This window comes from Crinia signifera, chromosome 9, assembly GCF_055691185.1.
Source record: "Crinia signifera chromosome 9, ASM5569118v1, whole genome shotgun sequence".
Taxonomy (NCBI): Eukaryota; Metazoa; Chordata; class Amphibia; order Anura; family Myobatrachidae; genus Crinia; species Crinia signifera.
In genome coordinates this window covers 163,838,657-163,866,030 of record NC_139225.1, presented here as the reverse complement: position 1 = coordinate 163,866,030, position 27,374 = coordinate 163,838,657, and the positions used below count along the sequence as shown (strand labels likewise).

At 46.2% G+C, this 27,374-nt stretch overlaps 1 protein-coding gene across 2 annotated transcripts in view; it reads left to right on the top strand.

Moving 5' to 3' along the window:
* The window catches only part of LOC146036386 (connector enhancer of kinase suppressor of ras 2-like), a 410,449-nt gene that overhangs the window by 340,855 nt on the left and 42,220 nt on the right, over positions 1–27,374 (top strand). For both annotated transcript variants that reach the window (XM_083160369.1, XM_083160368.1), the window contains exons 14-15: positions 15,573–15,607; positions 26,521–26,569. In XM_083160369.1, the coding sequence (XP_083016495.1) occupies positions 15,573–15,607; positions 26,521–26,569 (84 nt within the window). The remainder of the gene's footprint in view (positions 1–15,572; positions 15,608–26,520; positions 26,570–27,374) is intronic.

Genomic DNA, 27,374 nt, shown 5'->3' with positions numbered 1-27,374 from the left:
GGTTTAATGTCTGAGCGAAACGTGAAATTACAGCGTAAAACATATTTGAGATAAAGAAATGAAAGTATAATTTTATTAAATATAATTTCAGCTAAATGTCTGACTCCTCACAGTGGCGCCTTTTGCCGCTATAACCACAGAACACACCCCTGGCATCATTCTACAATGGACACCGTGTTGTGGACGTTCTCCCCAGCGCTGCTGCTGAAGTCCCCACACGTGCCGCACCTGTCACTTTGCTGTCACCCTCCTGTCCAGGTCACCTCACACGTGCTGATGTGGAGGCCAGATGTACTAATGCTTGAAAAGTGATAACGCAGAGAGCGATAAAGTACCAGGCAAACTGCTGCCATGTTACAGACTGTTTGAAAAATAGCAGTTAGGAGCTGGTGGGTTGATGGTTTATCTCCAATTTTCAAGCGGTAGTACATCTGGATCTAAGACTACAATGTATCCTAGGTCAGGGAGCTCTGCTTATCGCCGTCTCCTGGTGGCATTAGGAGGTGGAGAAGATACAGCGTAAGACTTAGTACGGAGTTGCGCTTATCTCAGTTGTAATGTTGTTTCTAATGCTGTAAACAATGTATCGGTTGGTAAGCGGCAACTGTAACTAAGGTCTCTGATTTCTTGGGCCTCAATTGGTCTATTTTACAGTATTGTGCCGCACCCAACAGCGCTGTTGTTATAAAGCCTGATTCATTGTTGTATGGAAACTGATTTATCCAGCTGAGCGTTTGTTGCAATAATGCAGGTGTGTCATGACCATCTTTGGGGTGCGCGCAGTCTGTGACCGCAATCCCAGTGCAGTGGTAACATCTTATTTCCCTGCTGTGTGACTATAGCGCTTTTCAGAACATTGATAATAAACATGGCACTGTCCATAGAGCATGTAGTGCTACTGCCCCAAGCACAGGACCTAGGGGGCAGCACCATCGCTCCCCGATGCGGCTTATAGGGTGCATGGAACAGGACCATTTAGCCTGGAGAGCCACTGTAGAGAAACATTCTTGGGACACTCCTGATGCTTAGCTCTTCCTGGTCTCTGAGGCCCCACCCCTTTGTTATGACATCACATGTTCAGGGGGGGAAGGCCGGCCCAAGCGGTTCATCTACCCACTGGTGAATCTCTTGGACTTTGCGTGAGAGTAGGCGAGTAACGTATACAAATCATGTTACATGCATCTAAAAAATATACCCAAAATACGACCGTATCTCACACAAGACACTACCAAATCTCTTATCCATGCACTCATTATATCCCGCATTGATTATTGCAATAGTCTCCTAACTGGTCTTCCGAAGAACAGACTCTCACCACTGCAATCCATTCTAAATGCTGCTGCTAGGCTGATCTTCCTTGCAAGACGCTCATCGTCTGCTGATCCGCTCTGCCAGTCCCTCCAAGGTTGCCTAATTAAGGAATATATACAGATTTTATATAGTTGTTGGGTTTGGAATAAATACATAATACGAAAATATATATATTCAGAAAGGGTCCGTTTGGGATATTGGCCTCGTAGGACGATATAATAATAATAACGATTCTGTTTCTCAGTACTGAGCCCTTGTTATGGGTGTGAGTGGGGTGTATAATATAACATAGAATTATATGTGTCACCGCTGGAATAATAAGCAGTCGCACGTCTTCCTCTGATAAAGTGATAACATCTGCAATCAGGAATTACAGAACTACCAAGCGAATCATTAGCGATTTACGCCCGGTCTCCAGCAGCAAGGTGAAAGACATAATTCGGAAGAGTTGTGGGCGCGTGTGACGTCCCTGCGGAGACTTTCCGGGAGCTTTTATGAGCAGTTCTGACCCTAAGTGCCTGATCCTTTTACAGCCGCTACATTTCAAGTATTCACTGAACAAGACTTTCTCGGTAATAAAGTGCTGAATCCATCGTAAAGGGCTGGTTGTAAATATGTGCGAAGGGGCCTGAGGTACCGTCCTCCGTGTGTGCGAGGAGTAAGAGTCTCATCATAACATGCCGTCTTCTCTCCACACCGTGGGCCTTATTCTGGTTGGAGCGTCCGGGCCGTACGCGTACGTCCCGGGTTTTTTTACGATCTGCGCATGTGCAGATACGCTAATGCGCCGGCGCGAACACTCCACAACGCTTACGGCCGGTGTCTCAACGTGCGAAAAAACCTGTACGCGAGCGTATGGGTAATGGGGCGGCATAGGGGCGTGTTGATGGGAGCGGCCGAAATAATGAGGGAAAATGGGCGTAAATATGGGCGTACACGGGGGTGTGCACCAGAAATGAGCGGTGCTACTACCGCACGATCGACTAAGGCACCGTTCGTTTCGGACACCAAACAGGCGGCCGCCAACCGACAGCTAAAACCACTCCTACAGATACCGCTTGCCAGCGTGCGCCTGAGTTGGCTAATTAACGCTGATTAGTACTCAAACACATACACCTGAATGTAATAAGCAATGCTGCAGTCTATTAACTCCAAACCATGATTTCACTGCCTGCAAGCCACACATGCAGCACGCAAACACATTGGAAGCTTATGTTTCTATACTTCTCCACATTTAAAGGTTTGTTTAATTTAAGGTAAGAATCTTTTTATACGCTAAGGTAGGTATTTGATAAACAGACACATTCACTACCTGCTTTCATAGACTTTACGCAGTAGCACACTCAATCTACACAAGTCGACATGTGTCAACGTGTTCACTCTAATACTAACATAGGTTTTGTATTTAGGATACAATAACATAAACCACATCTAACACCTACAAACGATGTTTCTGCAATGTTTGAAGCACATGACCACTATTTTCAACACAATCTTTGTATAGTACCCCAAATTATGACCTGTACCACTATCTCATCTGCTATGATTTGGATTTGACTACACTCTGGATGTAAGATGCCACCAATCACATTATTGCACTCTCATCTCTCTAACAAAGGATTCCTACATCTGCTTATGACACTGTCAAATCATATATATTTTAAAAGTTATGCATGTTTGTTCACAAGCTAATTTATCATGTTTGGCCCATTCACACATCTTTTTTTAGGGAGGACACATATGAATTCCTACACAAATGTCCCTTTTCACCCTTGTTTGTCTGCCTCACCCACTCCATGAGGAAAGCATTGTTCTGGACCTGCTTTTACCTACTACTGTAGGAGCTACCTCACCTGCACACAAACTGCTTTCTCACCTATTAAGTTGCTCTGCACATGTGCTGACACAAACTAATTAGCAGGGAAAAGTTGGATAGGAACATGGGAATGGCCATGGAGAGGGTTACACATGGGAAACTTCCACCACAGTTCAACAAATGTTCAAAAATACCCTGGTCAGTAAGTACACATAAATGTAGTATTTGTTTCACACAAGAAATGACACATACCACCATTTAGATTTAATTTGTAAAATTAATTTATTTGCTGTTCAGCATCACAGCTTGACACTTTAATGTGAGAAATCAAAAAAAAAAAAAAAAATATACACACAAATAATAAAACAGCCAGAACAAGAGGTTGCATATCTCCAAACATGTGTTACCCTGCAAATGCAATGGTGAAAGAAATGGGGACACCAGAATACGTACTGCAACAACCAGGGTGACTACTAAGCAAGATACACACCACCAAAAAAAACAACCTGCATTTGTAGAGGTCAAAATACGAACTTTCATGCCCATGGCACGCAAATGGATCGATGGGCAACTCAGGAAGCGGATGTCCAGTGCAATTTAAACCTTTGGCCTCCAACCACAGAGGAAGTGACCCAGGTCTCATTTGGGCCCTTTTTTGCCCCTTTTAGATGGGGCCTTGGGGACAGGGGCCTTTGGGTCAGCTGGCTTTCGGCGTCTTCCCCTAGTCGCCACAGGAGGATCAGCCGAGGTGGAAGGTTGGGGAGCAGCTTGGGGTGGGGCAGCAGATGGGGGATTGTCCCTTAGGGACCTGGCGGTGGACAGCTGCTCCGCAAGAAGTTCATTCTGGCGGCTGAGGTGTTGGCCAATGCTTAGCATGCCAGCCGCCAGAGTTTCATTAATGCGGTTCAACGCCTCAACCTGCAGCTGGTTTGTGGCCTTCCACTCCGCCAGAAAATCCGCCACCTGCTGCTGACGGATCGCAGCATCCACCCCTTGCTGCTCGATCCTGTCCAGCGTCACCAACAGGCTCTCACTCAATGTCTCCTGTGGCTGGGGCTGGGGGCGACGTCTTGCTGGAGGCTGGACCACCTGCTCCACCTGTGGCTCTGCAGAGGCCGATGCTGCCGGTACATCCTGACTTTCTGCTTCTGCTAGGATAAGAATTGAAAACAATGTCACCATCACATACGCAATAAAAAATATCTTTCTAAATACAATGCATTACTGTGACTTACCATCAAAAGCAGCAGCAAAGACCTCCACCGGGAGCTCACTGTCCATATTGGAGATCCCCCTGATCTCCCCCACATCGATCACGTCACAGGAGTCCAGCTCCAGGGGGGTAAACTCCAAATGGTCAGGCATAGGACCGCTCCCGGTGGACATGCTGTGGTTGTACCGGTCAGTCATCTTCCTCTTCAGGGCACTTTTGAAGTCAGTCCACCTACAAGTTTAAAAATACAAATATCACCATGAGATATGTGCACCACTGTGCTACGTGTAGGGTTACCACCTAGTCCCTTTAATTCTGGACACATGTTACTTACACAGGTTCTGTGGCAGTTTAAAATTAGGTGAAGTGGAGTCTTGAAGTCAGCCAGCCACAGAACCTGTGTAATTAATATGTGTCCGGAATTAAAGGGACTAGGTGGTACCCCTAGCTACGTGACATTTCCTAGTGTGGGTGATCTTTTGTGCCATGTGTGGCCAAATATTTCTTTGATGGACCAAACCATGTGCACTGCAGGTGAGGCAGGTGTAAAACCCCACCCAAATCTGATTATCTCTGCACAAGTAACACCTGCCTCACCTGCAGTGCACATGGTTTTGTCCATCTAAGAAATATTTGGCCAGAAAGAGAGAACTAGAATAAGGGCCTCAGTTCCTGCTGGAGACTGCTGAACAAATTGCCCTGACAAACACACTAACCTTTTCTTCACCGCGTCCCAAGTTCTGACCACTGGTGACACCTGGTTCACTTCCTCTGTGATCTTGTCCCAAAGGTTTCTCCTTGCACTGGCACCTGGCTTCCTGGTTGCCAATTCAATCCATTCGCGTGCCCTGGGCACGAGAATTCGCATTTCGGCCTCTACAAATGCAGGGTTTCTCCTTCTGGTGGTGGTATCCTGCTCAGTCATCACCCTAGATGTTGCAGCACGTTTTCTGGTGGCCCCAGCTCTCTCACCATGCACCTGCTGGGTCACACCTGTTTGGAGAGATGCAACCTCTTGTTCTGGCTGGCTGCTTGGCCCTTGTGGAGCTGGTGGAGGTTCACCAGGGCCTGTTACTGAGGGGCCCGCTTGATCTTGCAGGCGACTCCTCTCTTGGGCCCTCCTTCTCCGCTCCTCTTCCCTCTTCTGTAATGCTTGAAGCATGGATTCGGCTTGTGCTCTCTGCAGAGCGTCCTCTGCTGCTGAATCGTCAGAGTCAGACATGTTTGCAGCAATTGTGGCCTGCATCTGACTGAATATTTATATGTTAATCTCCCGCCACGAACAAGGGGGCGTATATTTTTCCCCGCAAGGTAGATGCAAATTTACGCCGATATTTCCCGCCGATAATTGCCGCTTAAATTACGCAGGTCTCAATGCACCTGATCAATCACCCGTATATGTATCTACACAGGTTGTGGAGCATTGTGGGCTACATCGTGAAATGTGTGCACCTGTCATTCCAATGATGAGTGTTGTCAGCTGGTATCTGTTGGAGTTCGTGTATGCTTTGTGAGTCACATTTCAAAACATCACGTTATAATGCTTTCCTTACATATGTAATGTGTATGAAATTGTCATACAGCAACATGTTGCATTGTGGCCCTTTAGGCAGCGTAGTTATAAGTAGAGTGTTGCGTGTATCATTTTCCGCCTACTGTATATACAGTACTCCTCCCCATGCATATCGCTGTATCGTGCCCCCTTTAAGCAGCGTAGTTATAAGTAGACGGTTGCGTGTATTAATTTCCGCTTACTATATATATACAGTACTTCTCTTCATGGCAATTGGTGTATTGAGCCCCCTTTAAGCAGCGTAGTTAGGAGTAGACGGGGTGCGTGTATTATTTTCCGCACACTGTAAATACAGTACTTCTCTCTTCATTGAATGCATGCTGTTGGTTGTGGTGTGTATATCGGAACGGTCCGCGTAAGTTTCTATTCGCATCCAGTTTGTTAATATAAGAGGGATTAATAAAGTTAATACCAAACAAACAATTTTTTCGACCAATCAGCAAGCACCAAAAGTGATATATGTACCTGCAATTAATAACTGCGCCATTGCCAATATGACTTCTACAAGAGCCAGGCCCTTTTCTACATGTGAGCTTTTGGCCCTGGTGGAAGTGATGGATCGTCACCTGGGGCCCAGGGGCCCATATGTATCTAATGCGGACAAGCGGCGGGCGTATAATGCTGCCCGCCGCCTGATATTTTCAACAACCGGCGTCCGCAGAAGCCTGGGCCAGGTTGAGCGGCGCTGGTCCGACCTGCGCCGGCGGCAGCCGGTTCTACTCAGCAGCCTTCGCCGCCATATTGCCCGATGTAAGTTTTGATTACTAGTATGTCAGCGTTTTTTAGCAATGTTTGGTGTACTTTTTATAAATATGTTCCTGAGTATGGGGGTGTATATGGGGTGTATAGGGGGTGTATAGGGGGTGTATATGGGTGTATATGGGGGTGTATAGGGGGTGTATAGGGGGTGTATATGGGTGTATATGGGTGTGTATAGGGGGTGTATATGGGTGTATATGGGGTGTATAGGGGGTGTATATGGGTGTATATGGGGGTGTATAGGGGGTGTATAGGGGGTGTATATGGGTGTATATGGGGGTGTATATGGGTGTATAGGGGGTGTATAGGGGGTGTATATGGGTGTATATGGGGGTGTATAGGGGGTGTATATGGGTGTATATGGGGTGTATAGGGGGTGTATATGGGTGTATATGGGGGTGTATAGGGGGTGTATATGGGTGTATAGGGGGTGTATAGGGGGTGTATATGGGTGTATATGGGGGTGTATATGGGTGTATAGGGGGTGTATAGGGGGTGTATATGGGTGTATATGGGGGTGTATATGGGTGTATAGGGGGTGTATAGGGGGTGTATATGGGTGTATATGGGGGTGTATAGGGGGTGTATATGGGTGTATATGGGGGTGTATAGGGGGTGTATATGGGTGTATATGGGGTGTATAGGGGGTGTATATGGGTGTATATGGGGGTGTATAGGGGGTGTATATGGGTGTATAGGGGGTGTATAGGGGGTGTATATGGGTGTATATGGGGGTGTATAGGGGGTGTATATGGGTGTATAGGGGGTGTATATGGGGGTGTATAGGGGGGGTTTAAGTAGTTGATCAGTTTTTGGGTGTAGGATATCAAATAGTTTGCATGATAAATGTCTGAAATTTCACAGCAATGATAATTTTGAAGGTTATGAGCATGACTAATGTGAATTTTTCTTTCCCCCTTTTTTATGAAACCCAATCTTCGATTTCTATGCCATCAACATGAACATTTGAGCACGGGCAAGGGCACGCATTGAAGCCCGGGAGCAGGCAGCCCGGGACCAGGCAGCCCGGGACCAGGCAGCCGAGGAGGAGGAAGAGGAGGAGGAGGAAGAGGAGGAGGAAGAAGAGGAAGAGGAGGAGGAGGAGGAGGAGAAGAAAGAGGAGGAAGAGGAGGAGGAGGAAGAAGAGGAGGAGGAAGAAGAGGAGACCCAGGGTGCAGTTTTCACCCACACAATTTCCCCATCCCCCACCCCCTCCACAACCCCCACCCCCTCCACAACCCCCCCCCCTCCACAACCCCCCCCCCTCCACAACCCCCCCCCTCCACAACCCACACCCCCTCCACAACCCCCACCCCCCCCCTCCCCACCCCATTTCCAACCCCCCTACACCTCTCCACCACCCACCCCCAAACCTCTCCACTCCCCAGTAACACCCAGTACCTCGGGCCAAAGACCAGGACCATCCTCCTTGCTCCTGCCTTCCCCAACCACTCCACAGCCAACCAGCGGCGCCCAGGATGGCTCAAGTAGCCGTAAGTAAATAATGTGTCTAATGTTAACCTACACATTTCTACACATAAACAATCACAACAACCACATATGTGTATCCAACATCAACATTAGTTGCAACATATCACTGCAGGGCGACCATGAGGTGTGTCCTGTCCTTCTCCAGGAACAAGGGTCCCCTTGGTGGTTTTTTTGAGTGTGGCCATGCCTCACCCCTTGAATAATTGACATAACAGTACATCCAATGAGATATCCGACATTAGTGGTGTGGTAGTTATGTGGCTCCAGGTGTTGGGTAACTCCAGTTCCCAGCATGATGTGCAACACAGGGCCAGATTATAATGGAGGCGCAAGGGGTCAGTGCCCCTGGGACCCCCTCTAGCTATGGGCCCCCTGTGGTTGTCATTTTTTTTTTTAAAAAAGACAATGTTTAAGTTATGTTTTTTTTTTTTTGCTAAATGTTTTGTGCATGGGTGGGGTAGTGCTGCAGCTTCACCTATCTGCCAATGTGACAATGATTTATGGTGCTGAGCATCGGGAGGCAAGGCACACTGATTGCACAAGTGTGCAGTGCTTTTCTGGGAGTTGACTAAGTCCCATGACACTTTGCACCAGAGGACAGAGGCTGAGAAGTTTGTGCTGAGCTCTGATTGGTGGAGCTCATTACATACTTCTCAGGTCCATGGAGAACAGCAGCAGCAGCTTAGTCATAGGAGGGTTTTTAATCAGAGGCAGCACTAGGACTGTGAGGTCTCCTCCAGAGTAAGGGGCAGGGGGACAAACACAGGCTTTTCATGTGGTGTGTGTATATATATATATATGGTGTCTATTATTATTCCGAGTGCCGCCAACCCCCTGTCTATATATATATATATATATATATATATATATATATATATATATATATATATATATATATATATATAATCTCCCCTGCAGGTAACCATTGACCAAGTTTATTCTGCCTTTACTCTATGTTTTGACAGTATAATATTCGGCCATGCAGTGTGCGGCCAGTAATGACAAGTGCAAGGGGGCCCCCCGCTCTAAAGTACCCCGGGCCCCCCAAAGGCTTAATCTGCCACTGGTGCAACTTAAATGTCGAGATTGTTTTGGTAATAGTGTGTGAGGCCATGCGGATGCATGCTTTACAAACATAGCTGTAGGCCTATAATTTGTACAGCAATGTCCTAAATTTAAAATAGTAAGGAGTGCTTAAGCCACAACAATGTCATAACCCTTAAATAGCACAGGCTAATTGTGAGGTTAGAGGACAGTCCCCCAAAAACAAAGTACCAATTGGGATACAGCATACATTCATTGATGAAGGAGTAATTGAATTAATGTTATTTACTATGTACAGTATGTGTGTGTTAACATATTTTTTTTTAGTACTGTGTTTACAGCAGACCCATCTTCAATGTAGTTTAAAAATGTATGTGCCCTTCACACATAACTCACAACTTTTTATTATGTACAAATACAACAAACATTTGTTTATGTTATATATTATTTTTTTTTTTTATCCCTTCACTACAGACACTGAACAGCAGCAGGAGGAGGTGGCAGCCCTTATTCGGGAGATCTTCCTGACCCTTTTTTATTTTCAACTTCTTTTTGGCCTACTGGAGGCCCGCATTTAATTTTTTTTTATCCCCCCCCCCCTTATTATGTTTGTAATAAATAAAAGTTGATATTGTATTATAAATTGCCTGTGTTTTTAATAATAAATATGTTAGAGGGCTTGTAAGGGTAGGTACATACAGATGTGTAATGTAAGTTATATTAGTAATTTGAGGTGAGGGGTAATGATTGATGTGTAAATGTGTGTGTTTTGGAGTAAAATAACACATAGTGAAAATGCATAAATGTTTAATGTTTTTCGATTAAAACATCACACATAACATCAGGGTAGGTATACATGTTACACATTTTGGACAAACTAATTATGGACATAATTTAGTACATATACAGAAACACCAACATAACTTGATTTAAAAGTAACAGCAATATGGGGACACATAGATAGTGATTAAAATGCCACATTAGAACATAACAAATATACATGTAATGTGGTTTAAAATGTAGTTTTATTAGGTCTTTATTAAGGTAGACAATTGAGTTAATAGAAAACAATAAGTGAATAACAAATAGATTAATTAATCAATTGTCAGATTAGTAGTTGAGAGGCAAGATTTGCAGGTCCATATATGTGAAGGGTATGCCAGCGTGCACGGACGTACGCTCACTCTCACGAGCGGTGACATAAGCTGAGTTTTCCATTGAAAACAATAGGGACCCGTCCGTGCAAGCTGGCGTACGCTCAGATCGCCGCAAGAAGGCGGTGGGGAGACGGAGGAAAGACGGCCGTAGACGGCGCCGTACGCTCAGTCGTACGCTAGTCGACGGAGTGTAAGGGCTGGGCCGGCCGCGTACGTTGCCGTACGCTCATTTGTACACCACTCCCCTTCTACGTTATTTCTGCCCGTACGCAAGCGGCCGATTTGTGGGCGGACTTAACCCTAACGGCCGCGTACGGCTAGCGTGCGGTAATTGTGAACGTACGCACGTTTGGCCGCTCCGATCAGAATAAGGCCCCGTGTCCCGGGATACATCAGCTGTGTAATACGTACAGGGAGACTCACATGACGGGGGCCCTGATAGCGACCCAATGTCTTACTCTTACGCACTGAAGGGGGGTTGTTCCTTCCAGGGCTTATTGGTGTCACGCTACGTCCCCATGGTCTTCCTGACGGGTACTATAGGGCAAGAAAAAGAAAAAGAAACTCGGTACTATAGGGTACTATAGGGCAGGAGATCAGAAACATCTCCCGATTCATTTCTGTGAAACCATTCCATACTGGCAAAGTCCCTCAATTAACCTACTGATATATATGTGAGAGGAAACCAGAGTACCCGGAGGAAACCCACCAGAGGCATATCCAGAAATGTTGCTCCCCCTCTGCCAAAACGAATGGCTGCGCAGCTGGGGAGCTTCTTTAATCATGCGATTGATTCGCTGTATATAGCTATCGCTGCAATCACTTTGTGGGATGGGACTCTGCATAACGCGTGGCCTGCCCCCGCGTGCTGCTGCTGGGAGTTGTAGTTCTGCAAGAACAAATCAAGCTTGTGAGGCTCTTGCAGGGGTGCCTCAGTTTAGTAGTCCAAGACCAAATTAAGTTATTTACAGGCAAAGTGATTGGCAGGTGTAGATTGGGTGGCGATTCAGCATTTTGGGAGAGTGGTCCGGACATCTCAGACATGTCCAATCTGTTTTTGGGTTAGCAGTACCCAGCACTCACCCTACAGAGTGTAAGCGAGCAGCGCCCTGTTACCGCTGTCTGATTAATAAGAGTTATGATGCATTTACGATTGTGCGTCTTCCCAGTAGTGTGGCGCTGCCTATTGTGCGGGCACAATATAAATAATTGTTATTAATAATTCATATAATAATCATAATATAAAATGTTGACTGTATTTGATCCTTATAATGGATGATTCCAGATCACGTGACCTATTTATGGTAAAGTTGGTGCTCAGTTGTTTCTGTACCAGATGTGGGTGGACGTAGTGTGACTTCTTATTACAGCAACACTGAATGCTCTGCGTCACCTAGAACTCTGCACTCACAGTCCTGACCGTGGGGGAGTCTTATATTTTGCAATCTGTACAAATTTTGTTCCTGTTTCTGTATTTATCTATATCAAGTTCCCAGCGTTTGGTCCTAAAGCTGCAGTTACATTTGCTTCATTAGACATTATTATGGCTCCTTGTGTCCTATAGCACTACATACAATTATTATTATTATTAGGGTAACCTTGCAGTACAGTTCCTGCTGTACAGTACATTGCAGAATGTATATTGTCAGCTGCTACTGCAGATATGTTATATAATATTAAAGCCCTGAGCAGTTGTGACCAGCGTTGTAAAACCAAGGTGCCCTTAATATGTAACCATGAGTAGGGACATTGAGTTATTGGTAGGCAGTGGCACTTCTAGAGCGGAGGGAGCCCGTGTGCAGATGCCGTCTGTGCCCCGTCCTGGCCCCGGCCACTAGCACTGTAGACTCTGGGTACTAGGGGTCACTATCGCGGTGTCAGTGTATACTCAGGGCCGGTGCTAGGGGGTTTGTCGCCCTCCTGCAAACTATAAATTTGCGCCCACCCAAGCTTTACAAAGGGACAGCGCACACCAAAAGAAAAATGTGTGATCTCTCAAGGAAGGGGAATGGCCACACAATAATACTCCCACACCAAATTACACCACATAGTAGCACAATATTATTCACCTTACACAGCTGTAACTAGCCATTTTGGTGCCATGAGTTAAAAAAACAGGGAGAGTTTGCGCCGTAGGAGCGTGCAAAAATGTAGGAGCGTAGCTTTATGGGGAATGGGCATCGTCACATAAAAGTACCAATTACACTGTAATCCCCATAACACATTATGCTTCACACCTCAATGCCCATTACACATTATACCACACACAGTAAGGCACATTATACATAAAGTAATGCCCATTACACATTATACATTATGCCACACATCATGATGCCCCTTACACAATATGCAGCACACCATAATGCCCATTACACATTATGCCACACACCGTAATTCTCCTTACAAAATATGCCATGCACCATAATGCCCATATGATATTGACACACATTATGCTACACATAATGCTCCGAATACTCCTGGATATGCCCACATTTGAAGGGCTGCTTATTCAGAACGCCCACACCAGTTGCCAAAAGTAGTTGCTCTGCTTATACGTAGTGCTCACACCAGTTGCCGACATTAGTAGCACTGTAAGTAAGTAAGTAGAATTTATATAGCGCACTTTCTCCAACAGGACTCAAGGCGCTACTGTGTAACCATATGCCCACACCAGTTGCCGACATTAGTAGCACTGTGTAACCATATACCCACACCAGTTGCCAACAGCAGTAGCACTGCCTATACACGTGCCCACACCAGTTGCCAACATCACTAGCTCTGTCTACACACATGCTCACACCAGTTGCCGACATTAGTAGCGCTGACTATACACGTGCCCACACCAGTTGCTGACATTAGTAGCGCTAACTATATACGTGCCTACACCAGTTGCTGACATTAGTAGCGCTGACTATACACGTGCCCACAGCAGTTGCCGACATTAGTAGTGCTGACTATACATATGCCCACACCAGTTGCCGACATTAGTAGCACTGTAAGTAAGTAAGTAAGTAGAATTTATTTAGTAGCACTTTCTCCAACAGGACTCAAGGCGCTACTCTGTAACCATATACCCACACCAGTTGCCAACAGCAGTAGCACTGCCTATACATGTGCCCACACCAGTTGCCGACATCACTAGCTCTGTCTACACACATGCTCCCACCAGTTGCCGACATTAGTAGCGCTGACTATACACGTGCCCACACCAGTTGCCGACATTAGTAGCGCTAACTATACACATAGTGCTCTCACAGGTCAGCATATCCTGATTACCCTGATTATAAACTGTGTCATAACCAACCTTTTACACTGTCACAGGCCAGAATATCCCCCAGGCTGAAAGAGAGTGTCACCCCCACCCACACTCTTTCAGGCAGCATATCTGGATATCCCCCAGGCTGATGTGAAATCTTGTTATCACCCCCACCCTTATACTACGGTATTAGTAACCCCAAGAATATTATTTTCATGCCATTTCCAGTCACTTTTGACCACCTCACAGATCACAATATTGATTTCATCCAGTTTAGGCCAAAAGCGAGCTGGTTGGCTGCGTAAGGTAGGAGCCAACAGTGGGCGGCACACACACACACGTGGCACAGGTGTGATACAGAGCTGCAGTGGCAGACAGGGTGGCAGCATACCTCCCAACATTTTAACCTTGCCAGACGGGACAGTGCAAAATTTTGAGGTGTGGAAGGGGTCATGGCCTGTACTGGAGTCACTACCGCGTGGCCACACCCGGTTTTCACTGCTGTGGAGGCATGCCCAGCAACGTTAGTGAATGCGCACAGTATCTATTCATGGATGACGGGGGGGACTCCCAATGCCCCCCCCCCCCCCACTGCGGGACCCAGCCGGCCCCAGGACGGACGTTGATATGGCCCAAAAAACAGGACGTTTCAGCAATAAGCGGGACATTTGGGAGGTATGCAGCAGTTTAACCCTACAGACCCATAGACAGAAACTGAGGATGAATTCCCTCTCAGCCTAGGGCTATCCGAATATGATGGCCTGAAAGGGTTTGTGCTGTTTAAGCCCCTAATAAACAGGCTGAATACCATTGATCACTCAGTGTGGCCGCAGTCCTGGATCAATTAGAACTGATCGCGTCACTGTGGCCCACTCAATGCCTGAAATACCAGCAATGCGGGGGCGTGGCCATGATGACGAGATTGCAATGGTCACATGCCATAATACAGCACAGAGTTTCAGCCCCGCCTCCGGCCACGCCCCCTTCACGGCATGTCCACCGGCTCTTCTTCAGCTAGCTGGCTGCCTTCTCCCGGAGAGGGCAGCTGAAAAGTAGGCCACCCTGCTTTATCTCTCTCCACGTTATCATTCTCCAAGGCTTAGTACGTAGACTGCATAGGGTGAGTCCTGAGGCTGGCACCTACAGTAAGTGCAGGAGTTGGCAGCCTGGTCAGTGTATAGGGCACGCGGGATTATCACATCATTGCATTCCTCTCTGTGCTCTGTAATGCTGCATTCTCATTGCCACCCCTGCAAAATCCCGGGTTTTTGTTCCCGTGTTTTTGGCGGGACACAGAGCATCTCAGCTCTACAGGCCCCATTCATACTGCACCTTAGACCCGGGAAATTCCTGTGTCTGCCCCTTTTACACTGCTTCCCCTGATATGCCTGCCATCAAGTGTGTAGCATCTAGGAGCAGCTTTGATTGGATGTTTAAAAAGCAGCTTTGAGCAATGCAATGAACTTGCTTTTTTGCATTTTTTGAGAAAAACCCGGGTCTATCCTATTCACACTGCCACACACCCATGTATTACCCAGGAAAAACCCTGCAAAAAAACTGTGTGTAATTCCCAGGGCATAACACCCGGGAATTTCACAAAGACCCTTTCACACTGAGACAGGACACAGGAAATTACTGCTTGCCCTGGCAAAAACCCAGGTTTTTGCGGCAGTGAGAACGGGGTATCAGTGGGCAGCCAGGTTGGTGGTGGGCTGTATACAGTATATGTATTGTATACTGATCAGCTCAGTGTGATATATTATTATGTGTTACTGCAGCGAGCGCTCGGTGATATTTACATAGATTCTCTCCGAGACCTCACTTCCTCCTGACTTCTGCAAACACTGTCTCTCTGTCACATCGTATTTACCATTATGTGTCTTCTTCTCTCGCCCTCCTCTTCCCACCCCTCCCATCACATGCTAAATCTTATCTCATTCTCTTCCCCACAGAGAGCGGGTGACACCATCGGAGGAGACTCGGAGAGGTAATTCATCTTTATTCTATTGTTTCCGAAGCTCAATGGTCTCATTACTGTCCAGATATCCCTGAGGACCTATTTGGGGCACGTCGGGTTGTGATAGAGCCTCAGGGTGACACCAGAGAGCAGAACGTGTCATTAATGTTTTATTACAGCTGAGTTGTAGCATTATATATATATATTCTATGTGTAACGGTGTAGTGATGCGTCTGATAACAATGGGAGAAAGTCACCAAAGTTGCGGTAAAGAATCTAAAGGGCCCCAGACACCAGAACGAGATTGGACCCAAACGTCCGATCCCGACTGGTTGTGCAGTGGATTGTGTGCACATCGTGTGGACAAGATCATACGATACGCACACCCGCGGGTCCGGTGGTTGGTCCTCTCATCAGTGCCGCACGTCTCATCCGGTGGCTCTCATTACAGTCGGACGAGCAATTGTACTGTATGTGCTTTTACACACCTGCGCTCGCTCGTTCCACCGCTCTGATGTATGGTGGGCTGTAAATGTGGCGTAAGGAAGGAATGACGCTCAGTATTCTGCACAATACTAAGACTTGGAGAGAGATAAAGTGAACAGAGATTAACTACCAGACAATCTGCACCTAACTGTAACTTTTCAAACACAGCCTGTAACATGGCAGTTAGGGACTGATACTTTGGGGTTATTCAGAACTGATCGCAGCCCTGCAATTTCTCAAGGCATATAATTATGAAACAACTGCACACGCGAGAGGCCAGTCAGCCAAAAAATCCTGTGGGGGAGGGTCTGTGACATCAGCGCCAGGCTCGCTCACCCCGATTCTGTCGCAGAGTTGTGGTAGTGTCAGAGTTACGCAGACAGATTGGGGAAATCATTTCATAGTGAGTGAATTACGTATGGACAGAGAACAGCGAATAACAATCCCTTCGCAAATGTCATCGCAGACTTGCACAGAGTGGGGTTCCCACTCCTCGCAGTTATCTGCAGAAGAGAGATCAGGCCTGAATTAGACCCAGAGGCCTCTATGTTCACTGAGTATGTCAGGGTGTTCTAGGTCCACAAGGGCTATTTTTGTCCTGTAACGCCATTCCTGAAGCTCTTTTGCAAAATGACATCATCAGGAACCACGTTCCGGGACCTGCGGCCTGCCCTGCTGTCTGTCTCTGCCCCCGCTTCCCCTCTGAGTGGAGAAGAGCGATTTGTGCAACTGGGCCGTGCGCCAACTGGGCTGTAACTGGGCCGTGCGCCAATCAGAGCTCACGGGCCGGCAGCCAATCAGGAGTCAGCCTGCGATCTCTGACAGCCCAGTCACAGGGACACAGTGAAGTTAAGGAAAGACACGCGATACGCTCTCCACCCGTCAGAAGGGAAGCGGCAAAGGAGGAGACAGACAGCAGGGGAGCACCGGATTGGGGTGAGGGCAGGAGAGGTGCGTGCTGCTCTCTCTTCTCCCCAACAGCAGCAGCAGCAGCGGTGAGTTGCACTGCTGGTGGGAAATTCTGGCACCATGGGGGCATATGTGTTTCTTGCACTGTGGGGTAATATCTGGCACTGTGGGGGCATATGTGTATCTGGCACTACTGGGAGCATATGTGTATCTGGCACTACTGTGTGCATATTTGTATCTGACACCGTGGGAGCATGTGTGTATCTAACACCGTGGGAGCATGTGTCTATCTAACACCGTGGGAGCATGTGTCTATCTAACACCGTGGGAGCATGTGTGTATCTGGCACTATTGGGGGCATATGTGTATCTGGCACTGCACTGTTGGGGGCATATGTGTATCACACCCCCATTATTTGGCACGTGCCTTCGGTGTGCACACAGTACCACTAAGTGTTTTTTTAGACTTGCACCACTGGCTGGGGGCATTGTTTATCTGGCACTGCTGGTGGCATGTGTATATATGGCACACTGCTGGTGGCATTGTGTATATATGGCACTGCTGGTGGCATGTGTATATATGGCACTTAGGGTGACCAACTCATCCCTTTAATCCGGGACACATATTAATTACACAGGTTCTGTGGCAGTTTAAAACCAGGTGAAAGCCAGCCACAGAACCTGTGTAATTAATATGTGTCCCGGATTAAAGGGATGAGTTGGTCCTCCTAATGGCACTGCTGGTGGCATTATGTGTATATATGGCACTGCTGGGGGCATTGTGTATATATGGCACTGCTGGTGGCATTATGTGTATATATGGCACTGCTGGTGGCATTATGTGTATATATGGCACTGCTGGTGGCATTATGTGTATATATGGCACTGCTGGTTGCATTATGTGTATATATGGCACTGCTGGTGGCATTATGTGTATATATGGCACTGCTGGTGGCATTATGTGTATATAAGGCACTGCTGGTGGCATTATGTGTATATATGGCACTGCTGGTGGCATTATGTGTTTATCTGGCACTGCTGGTGGCATTATGTGTATATATGGCACTGCTGGGGGCATTATGTGTATATATGGCACTGCTGGTGGCATGTGTATATATGGCACTGCTGGGGGCATTATGTGTATATATGGCACTGCTGGTGGCATTATGCGTATATATGGCACTGCTGGGGGCATTGTGTATATATGGCACTGCTGGTGGCATTATGTGTATATATGGCACTGCTGGTGGCATTATGTGTATATATGGCACTTCTGGTGGCATTATGTGTATATATGGCACTGCTGAGAGCATTATGTGTATATATGGCACTGCTGGGGGCATTATGTGTATATATGGCACTGCTGGTGGGATTATGTGTATATATGGCACTGCTGGTGGCATTATGTGTATATAAGGCACTGCTGGTGGCATTATGTGTATATATGGCACTGCTGGTGGCATTATGTGTATATAAGGCACTGCTGGTGGCATTATGTGTATATATGGCACTGCTGGTGGCATGTGTATATATGGCACTGCTGGTGGCATTATGTGTATATAAGGCACTGCTGGTGGCATTATGTGTATATATGGCACTACTGGTGGCATTATGTGTATATATGGCACTGCTGGTGGCATTATGTGTATATAAGGCACTGCTGGTGGCATTATGTGTATATATGGCACTGCTGGTGGCATTATGTGTATATATGGCACTGCTGGGGGCATTATGTGTATATATGGCACTGCTGGTGGCATTACTGTATGTGTATATATGGCACTGCTGGTGGCATTATGTGTATATATGGCACTGCTGGTGGTATTATGTGTATATATGGCACTGCTGGTGGCATTATGTGTATATATGGCACTGCTGGGGGCATTATGTGTATATATGGCACTGCTGGTGGCATTATGTGTATATATGGCACTGCTGGGGGCATTGTGTATATATGGCACTGCTGGTGGCATTATGCGTATATATGGCACTGCTGGGGGCATTGCGTATATATGGCACTGCTGGTGGCATTATGTGTATATATGGCACTGCTGGTGGCATTATGTGTATATATGGCACTGCTGGTGGCATTATGTGTATATATGGCACTGCTGGTGGCATTATGTGTATATATGGCACTGCTGGTGGCATTATGTGTATATATGGCACTGCTGGTGGCATTATGTGTATATATGGCACTGCTGGGGGCATTATGTGTATATATGGCACTGCTGAGAGCATTATGTGTATATATGGCACTGCTGGTTGCATTATATGTATATATGGCACTGCTGGTGGCATTATGTGTATATATGGCACTGCTGGTGGCATTATGTGTGTATATGGCACTGCTGGTGGCATTATGTGTATATATGGCACTGCTGGTGGCATTATGCGTTTATATGGCACTGCTGGGGGCATTGTGTATATATGGCACTGCTGGTGGCATTATGTGTATATATGGCACTGCTGGTGGCATTATGTGTATATATGGCACTGCTGGGGGCATTATGTGTATATATGGCACTGCTGGTGGCATTATGCGTATATATGGCACTGCTGGGGGCATTGTGTATATATGGCACTGCTGGTGGCATTATGCGTATATATGGCACTGCTGGGGGCATTGTGTATATATGGCACTGCTGGTGGCATTATGTGTATATATGGCACTGCTGGTGGCATTATGTGTATATATGGCACTGCTGGTGGCATTATGTGTATATAAGGCACTGCTGGTGGCATTATGTGTATATATGGCACTGCTGGTGGCATGTGTATATATGGCACTGCTGGTGGCATTATGTGTATATAAGGCACTGCTGGTGGCATTATGTGTATATATGGCACTACTGGTGGCATTATGTGTATATATGGCACTGCTGGTGGCATTATGTGTATATATGGCACTGCTGGTGGCATTATGTGTATATATGGCACTGCTGGTGGCATTATGTGTATATAAGGCACTGCTGGTGGCATTATGTGTATATATGGCACTACTGGTGGCATTATGTGTATATAAGGCACTGCTGGTGGCATTATGTGTATATATGGCACTACTGGTGGCATTATGTGTATATAAGGCACTGCTGGTGGCATTATGTGTATATATGGCACTACTGGTGGCATTATGTGTATATATGGCACTGCTGGTGGCATTATGTGTATATATGGCACTACTGGTGGCATTATGTGTATATAAGGCACTGCTGGTGGCATTATGTGTATATATGGCACTACTGGTGGCATTATGTGTATATAAGGCACTGCTGGTGGCATTATGTGTATATATGGCACTACTGGTGGCATTATGTGTATATAAGGCATACACTCTCCGAGTCTTCTCCCCTACTGGCTAACCAGGTATACTGTCGGAGTCTTCTTACCTACTGGCTAACCCGGTACACTTCTTCGAGTCTTAGCAAAAGAGAAAAGTGTGTCCTGATGTGGTGCACCTAAATGAGCTTAACGATTAAAATTTAGCTTTTATTGATATCTTTTATTTTAATTTATTGATAATCTCAAAGGCAGCTTTACTTTCCTTTCATGGTAATCTGTATCGGTAAGCGGTTATTCATTACTGATACAAACAGTTACAAATTATACTTTTTGTCTTGCTGTATATTGCACCGCATTTATGGCTAATTTAGGGAACTGCGTATTAATCTCCTCACATGCATCGATTAGACAGATGTTACCCCCTCATTCCTTATTCGGTTATTTCAGGGATAGGTAAATACATATCGCTGGCACACATATCAATATCTTTAATATTTTTAATAAACATCTTCTCTAAACACTAATACTTTATGTGCCATCGCAGAACGCTGTCAACCGCTTCAGAGGGGATCTCTATTATACAAGAATATGTGTCAAATACACACATAAGACGAGACACATGTCAAGTATAGTTTGACATTATAATTTACTACGCCCATCCAGTCTGTACGATCCGATCATTGGTCACTGCGCTATTAGAATTTCAATACGCACGGTGATTCAAACAAGCTGACTGAACTACTATACGCCGCTCCGGAGAAGGAGCGAATAGATGATTGGATACTCTCCAGTCACTCAACATTGAGATACTCACGCCCACCAATCAAGAGGGTATTTAAACACCTCAGGAAGGCCTGTCGGGTTGGCCTTGAAAAAGCTGAATGCGAAGCGCGCGCCGGCTAGCGGTGACGCTCTCTGACTCGCTTCTGACTAGGATGTATTTTTGATTTATGTTTTTACCCACAGGAACCCTTTCATTGTAATGCGCACTACTCTATCACCGTGCAGCAGGCACCATTGGTGATACTCTGTGACCATTTATCAGCAGTTAGCTGGGGGCATACCGTGATATCTTACTTAAGAAACTTGCTGCCAATTAGAGATTGACCTCAAATATATCTAAGGCTATCTGTATAACGCATTATCGCTATACCTTACACGCTCATATTGTGTTTAGAAGGGCACGCTGTAACTTATCTACCATTTACAGCGACTACTGCCCCTACCCTTTACTTTAGTTTGGTATTAGCGCAGATAACACAGGTGGATTACTATTCAGCATCCACCACCAGCCGCTGGCAGCACCCCTGCTAATTTGTCCAAAGTATATCACACTGACTATCAAAAACTCACAGTGCCTGAACACAAGTCAGCAGGCACCATAGGTGATATTCTATAACCATCCATCAGCAACTAGCTGGGGGCATACTTTGTGATCTTACCTAAGAAACTTGCTGCCAAGTAGAGATTGACCTTAATATATCTAAGGCTATCCGCATAACGCATCATCGCTGTGCCTCACATGTTTATATTATTTATAGAAGGGCAGGCTGTAACTTATCTATCATTTACAGCAATTATTGCCCCTACCCTATTTTGGTATCAGCGTAGATAATACATGTGTATTACCAGTAAGCATCCACCACCAGCTGCTGGCAGCGCCCCTGCTAAATTGTCTCAAATGTGTCACACTGACTATCAAAAACGAACAGTGCTTGAACACAATTGATTCACTGTTACTTTAAGAGCGTACCAAAAACCTTATTCACCAATAAGTGACTGTTAAAACTGTTAAAACCAATATGTATTGACAGGTAACGCCCCTGTTGATTGCCTAAGTGTATTAAAAATTAAAAACAAATAGTGCTTGAGCACAATCGATTCACTGTTACTTCAAGAGTGTATTAAAATCTTATTCACAAATGAGTGATTGTCAAAACTACTTTATGTCGACACAGACCGGCAATAAAAACTCTTTACAATAAAAAAGAGCCACACATGTATTTCTTTCCTCTATAGGAGCAATTTCAGCCCAACAAGAGGATTTTGAGGAAATTCTGACATATGCCGTAATCAGTGCTGGTCGACTGATGTGTTAACCCTTCTGTACCACAAGAGACTTGTATAGAAACATCTTATGACACAAAAGTCTACCTCATCAGTCTCTAATGAAGAGTTGATAAATAAGGGAAAATATCCCTGACACTGATCATTATCTTATGTCAACCTATATAGTCTACCAATAAAAGTAGACAGATATATCCTATTCAATACTGAGGCTACCTTATTTTAAGGGCAATTCTAGCCTGCACAATAGAGGTTTGAATAACCCATGGTGCATTCAGAATCAGTCGACACCCATGCTGGTCGACATCTGTGTTGACTTTTCATCTTCTTTATGTCATAGAAATCTGTTATATACTTGACAACACTCATAAGCCTATTGGACTAAGTATAATCATATTAACTGAATAAACTTTGATATACTCTTGTGAATCAACAAAATCTACCTATCATGACAGACGCACTGTCTACATAGAGGCTCCCTCACAATAAAGGCAATTCCAGCCTACACAATAGAGGTCTGAGTTACTCAATGTTATATTGATTGAATGACATTACAGCTCTCTATTATTTAGAGAAGTCTCACCATCATAGAGTAACAGTGTTACATGTGACATAGTGATAGTCCATTAAATATATTAATTATTGAAGTCACCAGCACAATTGTGCAGATTTACATCGATCACCGCACTGGTGTTAGTATGTGCGCACCTGCATGAAGGGGCCTTGAGCTACATTGACACTATTACATTATACTTATGCATTACTAATAATAAAAGTGTCAGCATACCATACCTGTGGGGATATCGATATCTACCTCTAGTCAAAACGGACGTGGAGTCAGAGAGCCACCGCTTTTTAACACATCCACATACATTTTGTTTTGTTTGTGTGTTTTTATATTTCGCCTTTAAAAAGATATCAATAAAAGCTAAATTTTAATCGTTAAGCTCATTTAGGTGCACCACATCAGGACACACTTTTCTCTTTTGCTAATTGTCCTTAACTCTTTGTGTCCAGTGGTAGCACACCCCTTGTGAGAAACACATATCTGTGCACACGAGTACATTAGGGGTCCACCCACTTTCCTCAACACGTATGAGGGTCCTGTGCGAATAGCAAACCCACTCCTGTTTTGCCTTCTTCGAGTCTTCTCACCTACTGGCTAACCCTGTACACTCCCCGAGTCTTCTCGCCTTCTGGCTAACTCGGTACACTCCCTGTGTCTTCTCACCTACTGGCTAACCCGGTATACTGAGTCTTCTTACCTACTGGCTAACCTGGTGCACTCCCCCGAGTCTTCTCTCCTATTGGAAACCCTGGTAATACTCCATAAGTCTTCTCACCTACTGGCTAACCTGGTACACTCCGCAAGTCTTCTCATCTACTGGCTAACCCGGTACACTCCCCGAGTCTTCTCACCTACTGGCTAACCCGGTACACTCCCCAAGTCTTCTCATCTACTGGCTAACCCGGTACACTCCCCGAGTCTTCTTACCTACTGGCTAACCCTGTACACTCACCGAGTCTTCTCACCTACTGGCTAACCCGATACACTCCCTGAGTCTTCTTACCTACTGGCTAACCCGGTACACTGTCTGAGTATTCTTACCTACTGGCTAACCTGATGCACTCCCCCTAGTCTTCTTACCTACTCTCTAACCCAGTACACTCCCCAAGTCTTCTCATCTACTGGCTAACCCAGTTTACTGTCTGAGTCTTCTTACCTACTGGCTAACCTGGTGCACTCCCCCGAGTCTTCTCTCCTATTGGCAACCCTGGTAATACTCCATAAGTCTTCTCATCTACTGGCTAACCCAGTGCACTCCCCGAGTCATCTCATCTACTGGCTAACCCGGTACACTTCTCGAGTCATCTCATCTACTGGCTAACCCTGTACACTTCTCGAGTCTTCTTACCTACTGGCTAACCCTGTACACTCCCCGTGTCTACTCACCTACTGTCTAACCCTGTACACTCCCATAATCTTCTCACCTACTGGCTAACCCTGTACACTCCCAGAGTCTTCTCACCTACTGGCTAACCCAGTACACTCCCTGAGTTTTCTCACCTACGGCCTAACCTGGTACACTCCCCGAGTCTTCTTATCTACTGGCTAACCCGGTACACTCCCCGAGTCTTCTCACCTAGTGGCTAACCCGGTACACTCCCCGAGCCTTCTTACCTACTGGCTAACCCTGTACACTCCCCATGTCTACTCACCTACTGTCTAACCCTGTACACTCCCAGAGTCTTCTCACCTACTGTTTAACCCTATACACTCCCCGAGTCTTCTCACCTACTGGCTAACCCAGTACACTCCCCGAGTTTTCTCACCTACTGGCTAACCTGGTACACTCCCCGAGTCTTCTCATCTACTGGCTAACCCGGTACACTCCCTGAGTCTTCTCACCTATTGGCAACCCTGGTATGCTGTCTGAGCCTTCTCATCTACTGGCTAACCCGGTGCACTCCCCGAGTCTTCTCACCTACTGGCTAACCCGGTGCACTCCCCGAGTCTTCTCACCTACTGGCTAACCCGGTGCACTCCCTGAGTCTTCTCATCTACTGGCTAACCCAGTGCACTCCCAGAGTCTTCTCACCTACTAGCTAACCCGGTGCACTCCCCGAGTCTTCTTACCTACTGGCTAACCCTGTACACTCCCCGAGTCTTCTTACCTACTGGCTAACCCTGTACACTCCCTGAGTCTTCTTACCTACTGGCTAACCCGGTGCACTCCCCGAGTCTTCTTACCTACTGGCTAACCCTGTACACTCCCCGAGTCTTCTTACCTACTGGCTAACCCTGTACACTCCCCGAGTCTTCTTACCTACTGGCTAACCCTGTACACTCCCCGAGTCTTCTAACCTACTGGCTAACCCAGTGCACTCCCCGAGTCTTCTCACCTACTGGCTAACCCGGTGCACTCCCCGAGTCTTCTATCCTACTGGCTAACCCTGTACACTCCCAGAGTCTTCTAACCTACTGGCTAACCCGGTACACTCCCCGAGTCTTCTTACCTACTGGCTAACCCTGTACACTCCCCGAGTCTTCTCACCTACTGGCTAACCCGGTGCACTCCCCCGTGTCTTTTCACCTATTGGCAACCCTGGTGTACTGTCTGAGTCTTCTCACCTACTGGCTAACCGGTGCACTCCCCGAGTCTTCTCACCTATTGGCAACCCTGGTAATACACCATAAGTCTTCTCACCTTCTGGCTACATACATTCCTCAAGTCTGTGAGAGGAATATTAGATTGTACGTTTTACTGCGGAGGAAATTATGTGAGTGTGTAAACAACATGGAGTATATTTACTAATGTGCGAGTTTATAGAAATGGAGGTGTTCCATAGCAACCAATAAGATTCTGCCTGTTATTTATCTAGCACCTTCTAGAAGATAATGGCTAGATTCTCATTGATACCACACCTCCACTTCTAAAAAACAACAACTTTAGTACATATACCTCTATGTGTTTGTACTGCGCTGCAGAATATGTTAGTGCTACTATATATATCCATTTTTATAACAATACAATAGATAAACACGTGTCAACTTACAACTGTGTTTCTCGTGTCAACGTTTCCTTAGCAGCAGATGAAATGATGATGTTATTGATTCATCTGCTCCCGATGTGAAGCGCCAGGAAGGAGGAAATTACTGACGTGCTGTTCCTGACATTGCAGGGACTGTATCAAGCTGAGGGCCCCAATAATAAAGTGTTTCCTTCTGTTACAATAGGGTTTTACTTGTCTGTTACTATGGACTCGAAGCAGAATTGTTACAATTTACCAGAGAAAATAATTGAACTAAGGAATTTGTTTTTATTGGGCAGAAATAATGAGTGTGTGTGATTGTCCCTGCGCTATCGTGTCGCGGTGACTGGCGTGTCTGCAGAGTTCTATGCTGTCTCCCTCAGCAGCTGCTATGGGGATTGGAGGAATATTACACTGGGCTTTCTAGGGAATTGAGGAAGATCTGTTCTTACAATGTCTCTTTAATTAATCTTGTGTCTTATAATGACTGTTGCCCGTCCGTACAGCGGGTGACTGGCAGTACTGTGCTTATGGAAAAATAGGTGCAGGAACTCTGGGTGTGGAGGTATTTAACCCTTTTTGTGCCAACGTTGCTGTGCAATGTGCGTTTACATGTTATAGATGGCTTTCCTATTGATATTGATTAGTATTTTCTTCTGATTGAAGGTACACCGGTTCTGCAGTTGAACGCCAAGGAACCACTTCGATGAGGAAGGTATTATATATTTTCGCATAAACCAGTTTCTGACATTGTTCATCCTATGGCAAGATTATACTGATACGTTATATATTATTCTGCACAAGTGGCTACTGTGGGCACCAGCACCCGCTGTGATGTCATCACTGGAGAGGAGCCCCCCGCCCCCCCCCCCCCGGGCTCCTCTCCAGTGATGACATCACACGCATAACGGAGAAGCTGGATAGAGGTAGAGAAACCAGCAGACACTGCTGATTCCCTTGGCTCCGACGCCATCCCAGGCTGCCCCAGCACGCCCATCCGCCCATCCGCCCATCCTGTACACAGTAGCCAATAGCCGGCTCTGTGTACAGTCAATTGAATCAGTGGGAGGGATTTGTCGTCTCTGCCATGGCCCCACCCGCGCTGCGGCTGACTCGCCTTCGGTGCTCCGGTTAGCGGCAGTCAGCAGCATGTCAGTGCGTCCAGTGGGTGCTGGTGTCCACATAGACCCCACTGTGGCTTGCTCCCCCAAGCGGCTGCTGGGGCTGCCTTACAGTAGTTATGCCACAGTTCCGCACACCCACCATACATTTGTCTGATGATGCAGCAACTAACAGTAGCAGACTTTAGGTCCGGCAGTACTCGTGCATGTTGGTGCGCAGTCCGCCATGTATCTTACTTTGCAGCACTCAGGAGTGGTATGTTCTGTGTACAGAGGCAGCCGGCCTATCGCAGCCCTCCCTGCCGGCAATGGCTCGGTCTGTCCGTCACTGTGAGGCAGAGAGTAGCAGTAATGTGTTAAGTGCTATCCGGCTGCGATGCATCACTTTACGCAGAAGTA